The 13,003-nt window shown below is 40.7% G+C and overlaps 2 protein-coding genes across 2 annotated transcripts in view; both read right to left on the bottom strand.

Moving 5' to 3' along the window:
* Positions 1-293: 293 nt before the first annotated feature.
* opn8c (opsin 8, group member c) lies at positions 294-7,321 on the bottom strand. Its single transcript, XM_069173937.1, has 4 exons — positions 6,138-7,321; positions 4,967-5,260; positions 3,246-3,577; positions 294-2,059 (listed from the first exon to the last, which is right to left on the bottom strand). The coding sequence occupies exons 1-4, from the start codon at positions 6,238-6,240 to the stop codon at positions 1,550-1,552; spliced, it is 1,239 nt and encodes a 412-aa protein (XP_069030038.1). The 5' UTR covers positions 6,241-7,321; the 3' UTR covers positions 294-1,549.
* A 70-nt stretch (positions 7,322-7,391) lies between these two features.
* The window catches only part of ppp2r5a (protein phosphatase 2, regulatory subunit B', alpha isoform), a 37,287-nt gene continuing 31,675 nt past the window's right edge, over positions 7,392-13,003 (bottom strand). Inside the window, exons 8-13 of the mRNA XM_069173925.1 lie at positions 12,871-12,924; positions 12,663-12,713; positions 12,455-12,574; positions 11,838-11,965; positions 10,697-10,798; positions 7,392-9,723 (exon numbers count right to left, since the gene is read on the bottom strand). Coding sequence (XP_069030026.1) covers positions 9,435-9,723; positions 10,697-10,798; positions 11,838-11,965; positions 12,455-12,574; positions 12,663-12,713; positions 12,871-12,924 — 744 coding nt within the window. The 3' untranslated portion in view covers positions 7,392-9,434. The remainder of the gene's footprint in view (positions 9,724-10,696; positions 10,799-11,837; positions 11,966-12,454; positions 12,575-12,662; positions 12,714-12,870; positions 12,925-13,003) is intronic.

Here is a 13,003-nt window from a genome sequence, read left to right as displayed (position 1 = left end):
ATCGGTGCGAAAGCCCTGTTGAATTTACATGTATTTTTCCTTCATATCCCATAGTTGCTATGTGATTTAAGTCAGGTCTCTGCTAGGGCCAGTCTGAGTCTTTGATTTTCTCCGGGGAAAAATCTTCTTTCAACGGGCAGCTGGTATGCTTTGGATCATTATCCCGCTCATCGATCTACTGCTGTTGCTTCAGTCATTTTTGGCAGATCTCTTTTTAGTTTGTGAATCCGTCAATAAAAAACAAGTTCATCCGCACCAATGTTAAAAAAAAATAGCAAAAGAGCCTCAGACTGTGACATTCCCTCATCCACGCTTTATTGTTCCAACACAGTCTGGTACTTTCTGAACACAAATTTTAAACCAGATAATTTTTTCAGATTCTTGATTTTCAAAATAAAACTCAACTCCTAAAGCAGCTGCCTTTCTGCACAAATTCTTCTGCAAATTTCTGCTCATGCTTGTTCATCCTATTCCAAATGGTTAATGAACGGAGTTGTATCTTGTAAATGTTGTTCATCAGTCGTGATCCTTGCTGTCGTTTCTGTCTGTTTTGTTTTTTTATTTGGATCCATTTTTTTTTTCAATAAAGGCAGAAAAACAGTAAGTTTATATATAAGTGTAGTCAGAGAAGAAATACGAAAATGCTTCAAAATCATTCCTTTTCAGCAAATTTCAGAGAAACATCAAGTTTTCCTGTTTCTTTGTGTTCTGTGACAACAACAAATACCAAAAATTAGAGATTCACAGGAATCATAGAACACATTTAGTATTGAGCTCTAGCATTGAGCAAGCTGCAAATTTGCAGGGTGGTAAAGCTAGAACTGGTTTAACCAGCAAAAATATAACTGCTGATTCATTAATTCTCATGTTTACACTTTGTGAAAGTTCACAACATCAAAACGGTGGAATGATTTCAGAGTCTGTTCAGTAAGGATTATATACTGAGCTTTACCGGGTGTAATTCATTTTTCATGGAAGTCCATCCAGCAGTTGCTTAGATATTTCAGTCTGGAGTGACAGCTGTCTCCAGCGCCGTGCCACTAGTGCAACAAAACACAGGTTATGTGAATGATGGTTCAGCTCCATTTAGCCGTGCCTGTTAGCCACAACAGTGATCCAGCATGCTGAACAAAATAACATCCTCAGAGAGACAGCTTGATATGATTTTGGGATGGCCTCTCCAATGTTTGTCATCTCACGTCAGCAGTAAACAAAATGATGTCGACGTATACTGTAAATTACAATTGTGTGTCTTTGTGCCCTCAACAGATGTGAATCATACCCAAATATAAATTCGTGATGGCACTTTGGTTCTCGAACACAACAACGTGTCCACTCAGCGCATTAAAAAGTCACGTTTCCTGTCTATAATAACACGATTGTCGCTTCCAACCATCCCTCCTCACCGGATTCTGTTCCCTCCAGCTTCTTTCTGTTTCCCAGCCTTCAGTAAAATAGTGTAAAAGCATTTTTTTTTTTTATCTGTGTGACGTTTAACCACGCTGCCTTAAATCATAGCTCCCCGTCCCTGTGCCAGCAGTGATATAGTTTATATAGAGACTGGCTGGGAGTCCTTGGCAGGGTTTTTGTCCGAGATGGTGGGGCCGTTCTTTGACGTGGACCCCCAGCAGGTGTACACCGGCCTGCCGAGTACATGGCTGTTGCAGGTGTGCGTCACTTTGACTTTAGGCTCACTCTTGCTGTGAGTTCTGTCGTGAGAAGAAGCAAAGATCTTCTTTTGATCGCAGCCCCGTTCTTGGAGCTGAATGTGGATGGGGTGTGGGGCTTGGTGGCCCGTGGCGGTGTGGACCCCCACTCGGTTTCCCCCGAGCTTGTGGTAGCATGAGAGAAGCAGGCAGTGCAGCTCCCGCTGGAAAGTTTTGTTGAAGAAGAAGTAGATGAACGGGTTGTAGATATGAGAGCTTTTGGCAAAGAGGGCGGGGAAAACAAAACCCTCAGGAGCCATGTCCCAGTGCTCATTGTGGAAAATGGAGATGAAGGACACGACAGCGTACGGCGCCCAGGCAATCACAAAACCCAAACTAATGCAGAAAAACATCTGGAAGAGGAAGTAAGAGAGTAGGGGGGATCATTTTGTAAACTGGAAACACACCAATGCTGTAAAAGCAGAAACGTAATGAATCTTCTTTTATGACGCACACAAGTAAATAAAGGCAGCAAGAAGCACGTGTCCTGGGAAACAATCCTCTTGCAAAAAACAAAGTAATGGTCATGCGGTGAAACAGTGAACAACGTCCTATGTCTACATTTTCCTCGTAATGAATGTCTTACAGTCATGTGAATAAAAAAAATGACAGCATTGGTCACATGATTCTATTTTCAGGAGCAAAACTATAACGTAGTATTAGAGCCACATAAAAGAAAAGAAAAGGGAAAGACATTTTTTTACATTTTGCATTTCAAGAATAAAGTTGAGATTTCAAGATTAAAGTCAAACTTCTAAGAATAAATCAACCATACTAGCTTTTGTGGATATATTTCTACAAAACGCCTTGTGTAGATGAACTGGTGACATAGTATTGCAGATTTGGTTTAAATAACAGGGACATTATTTGTCTTTTACCACATAAAAACAGTATGTTTATAAGCATTAGGTGTAACCATCGATATCTCTGCATGTCTGATTCAGTTTGCAATATTGGTGCTATGTGTTTCAAGTTTGCGGGGTTTCTCCTTCTGAACAGACGCATTTTTCAGTACTGTCACTTCAAAGTAACAGCCAGAATCTTTTATTTTCTTTGAATATTTTCTAACCTCAACCGAGTTGAAGACCTGGAGGTTGAAGACCTGGAGGTTGAAGACCTGGAGGTTGAGATACCACCAATTAAAGGTAGAATTTTTTTTTCATACTTTCTTTCACTAGTCTTTGCTTTTTGTTCTTATAGATTCATGGGAAATGTTCATATCCAGCATGGGAAAAATGACTGGTTCGGCTTATTTTTAATTAATGACGGGATTATTGTCCGATGGACAGCTAGAAAACTAATAAGAAGGGCCGACTTCATGTAGCAAAACCAAAATAACTGTATTGACTTCGTATTTCCTGAGAGAAGTTGAATGGGAGCCTATGGAGCTGGAGGCTTTTTGGAGCCGACCTCGAGCAACGCTCGGCGGTATTGCAGCTGAAAGCGCTTCTGCATCGGCCTCGTTTTTCAGACCCAGAAGCTTTTTCCACTTTTATATACAGTCTATGGTCAAGTCGCAATAAATCAACCGCATCTCACCATGGAGAGTCGCTTCTCAGAATGACGCAGGTTGTTGCGGATGCCTCTTGAGGACAGCGAGGAGGAGAAGCGAGACACCTTGTAGAGGATCCGACACTGTGACACTACGATGAGGATGACAGGAACCAGCGTGAAGCAGGCGAAGGAACAGATGACATAGAAGGCGTCCTTTGCTGAGGTATGATAACGCCTCCAGGCAACGGTGCAGGACAGACCGTAAGGCTCAGGGACGTACTCGCCCCAGCCAAACAGAGGGAAGCTGGACCACACCGTGGCGACCAGCCAGATGCAACAGCACACTAGCCGAATGTTGGCTCCTTTGAGCCACTCTGCTGTGAGAAAGAAAAAAACCTGGATTACAGACTGGACATGTATACAATCCACGACTCAGCTGATCTAATACTTCATTTTAGGACATGACATGACATGACTACTTTTTTTTGCCAGAAGTTAGATAAATATGAAACTACAGTCAACAGCTGGTTAGCTTAGCTTCGAATAAAGACTAGAAATAGTGGGAAACAGTTAGCATGGATCTGCGGAAAAGCTAAAAATATGAACCAACAGGGACCTCTGAATGTTCCAGGGGATTATGTGCTCGACTGTTTCTTGGATGAGTTTCGTAATTTCCAAAGTTCAAAACATGGGAGACATCTGAGAATAAAAACTGTAAAGTTTATTCCACCGGTCCGTTGCTGCAGAGAAATACGAGGTGTGACCAAAACGTTCCCAGACTGTTCCTGTTGCGCATGAGAAGCAAAAAGTAATGTGTACGGAGCAGGAGGAAGCTATGACCTTCATACGTACGTAGTCCGGTTTACATTGCTGGATCAACATCGGCCCCTGAGTCACACACGTTGTTGTGACCGCTAGTATTCATGCATTTGCAATTTCACAATGGCCTTGAAACTTGAGCAGAGAGCACACGTCAAAATGTGTGTTAAACTTAGGAAGTCTGTAACAGAGACCCTTAATGTGCCTCAGAAAATCAACGTCAATGAAGCACTGAGACTGGAGACGTGGTTTAAGGACATTCACGTTTCAAGAGAGCAAAACGACCCCAAGAGTCTGACCGTCAACACGGAGTTCCACTTTGACGTTCGGAGGCATCTGAGAGGAAACATCCAGCGCTGAAGATCTGAATTTAACGTGGTGGCACTTTGGTTCTCGAACACAACAACGTGTCCACTCAGCGCTTTAAAAAGTCACAAGTTTCCTGCCTATAATAACACGATTGTCGCTTCCAACCATCCCTCCTCACCGGATTCTGTTCCCTCCAGCTTCTTTCTGTTTCCCAAAAATGTTACACCAAATCTGATGTTTCTTCTCTGTGGTGAAACTTAGACTACTTACACACAAAGGATTTAGCTTCCTTCTGCATCACTGCGCCGTGCTCTCTGTGTGTGTGCAACACCACCAGTTTCTGAACTTTTTGATTGCGCCTCATTTTAACAGATGAAGTCTTACTCATGCCATAAATTCATATTTTGAAAATTGTATGCTTGTTGGGTTAATGTAGGATCTCCTGCATCCAGTCACATGTTTGTTCTGTTTTCAAATTAATAGTCTCTCCCTCACTTTGCTCGATCTACACAAAGAAGATCCAGTATTGAGCATAAAGGGTTTCGTGGGTAACTTTGATGAAGGATTATTACATTTGTTTGTCCTTGCACCATCAAACCTTTGACTGTCTGTAACAAATCAACAACAACCGCCCCAACCGTAAACCAAGCTGTAGCAGGTCTTCAGGTAGCGGATGACGCTGATGGCCGTGATGGTGAACATGCCACACAGGCCGAAGATGTAGCAGCCGAGGCTGTAGTAAACACATGTGACGTGCTCTCCCAGCCAGGCGTGGTGGAAGGAGGATAGGATGGAGAGGGGGTAGAAGCAGACGCAGCAGAGGAAGTCGACCACGGCCAGGTTGACGCACAGCAGCTCCGAGCCCGCCATCTTCTTCCTCCTACGGTAACAGATCAGCAGCACCAGCCCGTTGCCCAGAACGGAGAGCAGAACTGTGCAGCGGAGAAGAAGACCGGAGTCAAAAAAGGATTCAATTAAACATGCATTCATTTTTTTAAATGTTGGCCACTTGGAGGCAGCACAAATGTAAACACAAAACGGAGATTATTGCCTTATAGAGATATATTCATTTATAAATCAACTAGACAGAAAGCAATATTTTATCGAGAGTGGAATTTTAATGGTTTTAAAAGTTGCTCTCGTTTTTTGACATTAATTTACAAAAATCTACAGTATGTGTATTTCCCATAGCAATGAGAACATCTAATTGGCTCCTCATGAGAACATACTAGGGACAGCATGCAGACTAACTACAGTATTAACATTTGATCCGGCACCTGGCAGTGCATGCAAGTGTACAAGTGTCATTACTGCAAAACACACTCACACACATCCATTAGTCTAATTACTCTCACTCTGCTATAATCAGCCTCATGATTCACCGAGCCCTGCGGGTCAATAAAACAATACGTCAAATATAAAGTTCAGGACGCACAGAATAATAATTGAAACTGTATCTTGGGTGTAAAATAAAACATTTGTTAAGACCACAAAGCTACATAAGGGAGAGAAAAGGAAAACTGAATGTGTATTGCTTTGCTGAAAATAGGTTATGAAATCTGCCAGAGGACTTTCCTAATGAACCTTACAGATAAAATCAATTTATTTCCTTTAGTTTCAGGAAATACTACTTTGAAAGTGACTTTTGAAATAATAAAAGTGTATTTGTGTTTCATTTTAGCAGATTAAAAAATAAAAAATAAAAAATAAAAAAAAAAATCACATATTCTAACAATGAGTCTGTGGCCACTGGCTAGTGAAGGACAGAGAGGTAAGAGAGAAAGGGAGAGAGCAGTTAAATGCACATACCGACGAGGAGAATGGCCAGTCCCACACATATGTCAGCAGCAGGGGTGAGTTTGGACGTGAAGGCAGAGATTGTCCGGTTGTCACTGGAGGAGTTCAGAGGCATTGGTTGTTCCTGACGCTGCGTCTCTCAAAGCGAGATATGCGTGTGCCTGAAGCTGACTTTCTTTTATGCGGGGCTGGTGCGTCGTCATGGTAACTTGGAGCATGAGGTGTGTTAAAACACATGCAGGATGTGATCCGATCCAGAAGGGTTAACTCGTCTGTCGGGAGGAAAGGTCTCTGCTCCAGTAGGTATGGAGTCCCAGAGGCGACAAACGTCACCGACTGTCAATCAGATGAGTGGCAACAACAATAAACATTTGGGTAGACAGAAATAAAGAGTCTTTAAAATGTTGATTCATTTTTAATCTAGACTAGGTTGGAAATTATTTTGACCATTTATTCTATAGCTCTTTTGAGGTTCAATCTTCTCACATTTTATCTTTCCTTTTTATATCTTTTAGCTGGGGTTTTTTTCCAACTTTTTAAAAAACTCTTAAACCAAATATTTTGTTTTTGGCCACTTGAGGGCAAGTTCTAAAAACCACTTTGACCTTTCAGATGATGTGTTGACTCAGAGCAGTGGTGCTGGTGATCAACAAATTAAAAATGATACCCTCAGTGTACAACAACAAAACACAAAAATTAAATAAAAACAATGAACGATATAACCACGTATCACCAGCAGAGCCTGCTAAAGTACCACTGCTTAGCTCAGCAATTTTCATCATGGACCTTTTTAAGTGCAGAAATAGGAAGAAGAGCCTAAAACACTGGGAACTAACATATAACTTCACTGCCTGTAATGCATCCTGTATGTCCTGCAGGTCTCCTATAATGTGCTACAAAACAACAGCCTTAAATCCCAGAATTATACGGTGCTCAGCTCTAAACTTTCGTTGCGAGGAATCACTGGCAGCTTTAGCACACCTGCTGTGATTAGACACCTGGCTATAAGGGACAACGGGATTATATTAAGACACTGAGACAGAAGAAATCCACAGAACAACTGTGGCAAGAACCTTGAAAACCTGTGTTTGATTTTACTGCACTTTGTGTGAAGTTATTTGATAAATAAAAAAGTGTTCTTGGGCGATGACAGGCAGAATCAAACGGCACAGAAAAACAACAACCTGGCGCCATCTGCTGGCCAACATGATGTACTGAAAACTAGCACCTAAGTGTAAAAAAAAAAAAAAGGACTGGTAGTTACGCTTTAAATAGAAAGATAGAGTAGACTTTATTTAATGGTGAAACCTAAATAAGATCTGTGATTACAAAACAGGTTCCCCACGTAGTTTCTTTAAACGTCACGGAGGCTGGAATGCTGTACTGACAGAAAGGCATCAGAAAAGACTGGACCTAAAATAGGAACTTAAAAGTAAGAGAGCAGACACCGAGGTTCAGAGGGAACACCGTTCAATTTAAAAACAACTCTCAGAAGTCGTTCCTGTGATCTGTGGCAGTCTGAGATTGAGATCATGGACACATTTATCAGCTCCAAACATCAGAAACTGGAGAATATAAACAAATGTGACTTTAAAAAGTCGAGTGACAACACTCCTGCGGGGTTTTCTGCTATTACTACGTCATAATAAGCCTTGTTTGGTAACAAAAACTCTTATAAGGATTCATGGAGCCACAAAAAGCAATCAAATGCTGAATAAGTGGAAAGACAAATTGAGTCTTTGCTTTTCATATTTGAACGACAACCCTTCATGTTTCTAGAACAAATGACTGCATATCTCCAGACCACAGAAACATTACACTGTACATAACATCTGAAACTGAGTGGCATTTCCCTTTAAGTAGCCTCCAAACTAACATGTTTACATATGCAACAAATATACACTCAAGCGCATCCTGCATCCCGTCGAAATCCTGCTGCAAAACCAAACATTCAAAAATATCAGCCTCGTCAATCCTCTGGAAAAATATAGTACTGTAGGTCTCTTGTGTTTTTATCTTTTTAAATCCACTGTTTAAATGAATAGTTCACCCTTTTGAGAAATAATATATCACAAAAAAGGTCTTGTGTCTACATAGTAAATATTAAGTTACAGCTCGCAGCCAATCGGCCTAAAATACTAAAAACACGGGTGAACAGCCAGCCGAAAACTAACAGAACACGCTGACCGGCACCTTGAAAGCCAACAAATCAACACATTATAGTCCACAACCCCTTTAGCATTACAGTGTTTGTAAAGATTACACAAATAATATATAATGTGTTCATTCCTGAGCTTTGGATGTTTTTGTTTGTTTTATTTCAGGCTAGCTGCTTCCCCCTCTTTCCAGTCTTTTTGCTATGTTGAGCTAACTGTCTGTAGCTTCATATTTACTTGAATAATAATAAAAGTATTTCACAAAGTGTTGAACTATTCCTTTAATTCATTTTGAAAAACATTGCATTCTTGGAAAGTCCTCTCAATACTTTAGTGTAAATAATTTCATAAATGCAGGTGTTTTGCTATTACAACTATTAGCTTCATGTTTTCACCCAGATTAAAAAATATTCATCAACACCTGAAACACAGAAATAGTCTCACAAACATGACACTTACCCCAAGTGTTAATTAGCTTTAAGTCCATGGAGACACTTCCGCAGCTGTCACTCCATTTGTGGGATTAATTTCATTGTGATTTATGGTTTTGGCCGTGTTCTCTCCCTCTAACAGGAGGTGACTCTCTTCTTCTTCTGCTGCTGCTCCTGAAAATAGTCTTTTTCTGTTTCTTAATGGACACTTAATGTTTGATTTTGGGTCTGGTCCCGTCTGCCCGAAACACTCCCACAAATCTGCCTTTCCCTTCTCTCTTAAGGTTTGCACCCAAGTGTTGGCAGCATTGAGGAAAAGCACATTGAAAATAGACATCTTTAAAAAGCTATTCAGCTTTTCTAAGTGCAGCACAACTGGAAATATTAAATTCAAGTCATTATTAATTTCTCCCCTCCCGTGTATCATACAATGAATATAACGCAAAAAAATCTTTTTCATTTAAGAAACTAAATGCGAAAGGATAAATCTTTGATCAGACAAATAAACAATATACTGCAGCCACACTGTAACATCCAAAAATAGTTTTAAGTTGAAATATATATTTTTTTTTTCTGCCAAAGAAATGCTGGCGTTCTAAGTCACTCTAAGTAGATTTAATATACTGTTGAGGTGTGATTTGTGTGTTTACATCTCCAATCCTCCCGTGACGGTCCTGAACACGGTGTCAAACCGTTACTGAATAAAAAACTGACATCCGCTGTCATTTGGCACATGGGGTGCTGTCGCTGGCTGCCACAGTGGCATCAGGATCTTTGTCGCCTGCGGTGACTGCAGCTGCAGCAGCAGCAGCATCACCATCATCATCATCATCAGCGCTCTTGTCCTGGTTGTCATTGGTATTGTTACTATTGTTGTTGTTGTTGTTGTTGTTGTTGTTTTGGACACTTGCGAGCCCGTGGCTGTTGTTCTGGACCAGAGTGGCGTTGCTGAGCTTCAACTCGTCCAGCTTCTTCCACAGCTCGTCCCTCTCCTGCTCTTTCTTCTTCTCCCTGGAAAAACAACATTTTTATACTATTATTTAAAAAGACCCAAAAAAAGAAGCAGAAACCGGACGGTAAATGAAACAAACTCTGTCCATCACTTTGAGCATTCTTACATGTTTCCAATACAACACTTTTCGACCTAATTGAGGCTTCAAGTAGCGCCATCCTCTCCAAATGTGGCAATTTCAAAAGTCAATGTTGGACTCCTGCAAAACGTTCCTGAACCAGACGCATAAATTCACTTCCGAAAAGTGACAAAATCCAAAAGGGACCAGAGTACATTTGGACCCATGGTTCCCACCTTGGGTAGCTTCAGGGCCCACATTTTTCCTTATTAGTTAGGTTGTGAGCCAAATTCTTACAATTTTTGTGCCACGTATTTGATTAAAAATAGTGCAGTAATACACAACGCCTTCACACACTGCTAAAACCCAACGAAATAAGAGGACATACGGTTTACAAATGTTTGACTGTGCTAACTCCTCATCTAATGCACCACCAATTAGCGAGCAGTCAAATCTGAGAGTAGAGTAACAATATAATAAAAATGTCCAAATTACTAATGTAAAGCCATAGACACGATCAAGCAGACACACTGACCAGCAATGTAAAATAAAAAATAAATAAATAAACTGTCATAAATGTTGCATGAACTGGATCATTTTTCTTCATTTTTAAATAAATAAAATATCGATTTGAAAAATGGCATTGTTTATATTTTCAAAACAGATACTGCCTGGTCCCGACACCGAGACCCGCCGGGTGGAAAGGGCTAAAGACAAACCTCATACCCTAATACATCATAAATCACATCACTTTTGTGGTAGGACAGAAAACCAACAGACTGAGAGACACTGCGATGAACCACTTTTATAGTTTAGACAACAGATTTAGTGGATTCATCGACAGTTACTGAAAGTGACCGGACGCCCAGCAGACGACAATAAACACGAGTAAAAAGAATGTCACTGCTACTCACCGTTGCCTTTCTGCATTATAGGAGGATGTCAACTCATCGAACAGCGTGCAGTTCATCTCCATCAGTGTCTTCAGCACGTTGTAGACCAGAGCTACGATTGTCCTGCAACGCAGCAGAGACACGCTGCCATCAGTAACACGACTGAAACACCAAACACACACGTGCTGCTTAACGGAGGATGTCGAGGTTAAAGGTTGAAGCGATGTTTCTACGTAAAGCAAGCGGTCATCACATCTGACCTCAGAAGACATACAACATGTTCTGGTGTGTAACACTGAATGTAAACTGTTGTTTGTTTGTAAGAGAGCTATTTCAATTCAGAACATCAATTTAGCTGCTGGATTAAAAGGGTCATTTCAGACAACCTGAACTATTTCAAAGTAATTCCAATAAAACATTTTAACAGCAAGTCAATAATTTTGAGAAGAAACTTTTTTTTCTAAATTTTCTTTTTCAAAACTGTGAATGTATTTTGTCCACATTCAGTTAAGGTGGCAGCAGAAACCTCAAAACTTAAAAAACCCCGAATAAAATCCCAAACTATCTGCATAATTAGAAAACACAAGAGTCTAATGAGAAATTGTTCTGTTGCAATTTGGGTGAAGTGTCCCTTTACATAAACCACAAAACTAGCATGTAAAGCTCTCAACTGATTTAACTGGTGCACAAGTATTAAAACATTTGAGCTACTGTAAGTGATGCATTAGTCAACATATTTAAAGATACATTTATGCAAACTGTGATATTTTAATGAGCTTTTAGGTCATACTTAACCCAAAAAAACCATTAAAAAAATATCCATTTTCCAGTTAAAACAATAAAGAAGCTGGTGACACAAATATCTGTTATTCCTGAATAAAGCAGGAAATGTATGCAGAGATTTGTTTTACCTTCACCTCCAATATCTGCACAGATTTCTGTGCACCGATGTTCATTTGGGACTTTTGTACAGAATCCAAACGGAATCGGCCCTTTTTATAAGGATTGAAAGATGTGGCTGAACGCTCTGAAGTATCAGTAAGTGATTCTTTGACCTTGAGATTCTCTTCATAACACCACAGTTTTTCTTCACCCAGCACACGATCTGAACACTATCCGGAGTTACTGTGGCAGAACAGCAGTGTGTGGAGACGGTACGTACGGGTTCCAGTGCTCTTTGGAGATTCTGTACAGGTTGGCGAACATGATGGGAAGGATCTTATCGATGTTCTCCTCGATGAGGCTGAGAATGTACTCGTTATTCCAGAAGTACAGCGCTCGCTCTGCTACCTGTGTCAACGGAAAGAAAGTAGGAAGACTGTCAAGAGGTTTTTAAAAAATCCATAAAGCAAAGTTGACTGAAGCTGGGATTGTATTGTTTGACGGTGTAGATGTACAGAAGAGAGACGACCGAAGCTCCTGTCACACGTCATTGTGGAAATGTAATGACAATTTGTCTCGAGTCCTCTTTATGTGAAAGTCATTGCAAGCTTCACTGCACAAGGAAAATACACTCAGTTTTTGATTTACTAGGCACAGCTAGCTTAAGGTAATAACCTCAATAACTTTCATGGAAGTTACAATGTTCAGTGTTTGTTGGTGTTGGCTGACCTTGACGGTCATTTTTCAAGGATGCAGTTTGTGTTGTTGCATCAAATGTGCTGCATCAGAGGAGGTGCATTTATTATTCAGCCTCTCCTCATTGATATAGACAAAGACTACAGAATATTTGAGGCTCAAAGCAAACTGTGTCTGTTTGTTTGTTTATTGTCAATGTACCTGAAAATGTGGGTTGGCCACACATTTAGAGATCTGTTTGAACAATGGCTCCTGGATCTTTTTGAACTGCGTTGGTTCAATGACATCCAGAATCTCTTCGATTTCACCCAGAAACATCACCTGATTGGAGAAGAGGTGCGTCGCATGAAGCAGAGCATTAAAATGCATTTGACAGTTGATATAAGTGTGCAGTGTATTTATAGGCTACCTCTTTCTGGCTGCAGGTTTTAGGCCAAAACTTCAGCAGACCACGGATCACCTGCAGAGATAACAGAACATTTATTGAGAATTTCTCTCTCATGCCTGTTTGAGTGGGCGCTTTCTAGCACCCACGACACATATCTCCGCAGTGTAGACAAATTTAGTGCTGAAGGCCTTTGAGTGGGAGGAATGATGAAAAAAAAGAGAAAAGATACCGGCTCTGTGAGCGTAGGATCCTTCTCTAAGAACTGGACCACACAGTAGGCCAGCTGAGGAGCACAGAAGGAACAAAACGGGAAATGAGAACAGAATGTAAAAAACACAAACTGAACGAAAGACAGCATCACG

The sequence above is a fragment of the Embiotoca jacksoni genome, unplaced genomic scaffold (genome assembly GCF_022577435.1).
Source record: "Embiotoca jacksoni isolate LCO1_2020_lvr unplaced genomic scaffold, fEmbJac1.0.p SCAF_101, whole genome shotgun sequence".
Classification (NCBI taxonomy): Eukaryota; Metazoa; Chordata; class Actinopteri; family Embiotocidae; genus Embiotoca; species Embiotoca jacksoni.
The sequence above is the reverse complement of the archived record's forward strand: the minus strand, read 5'-3'. Positions and strand labels throughout refer to the sequence as shown.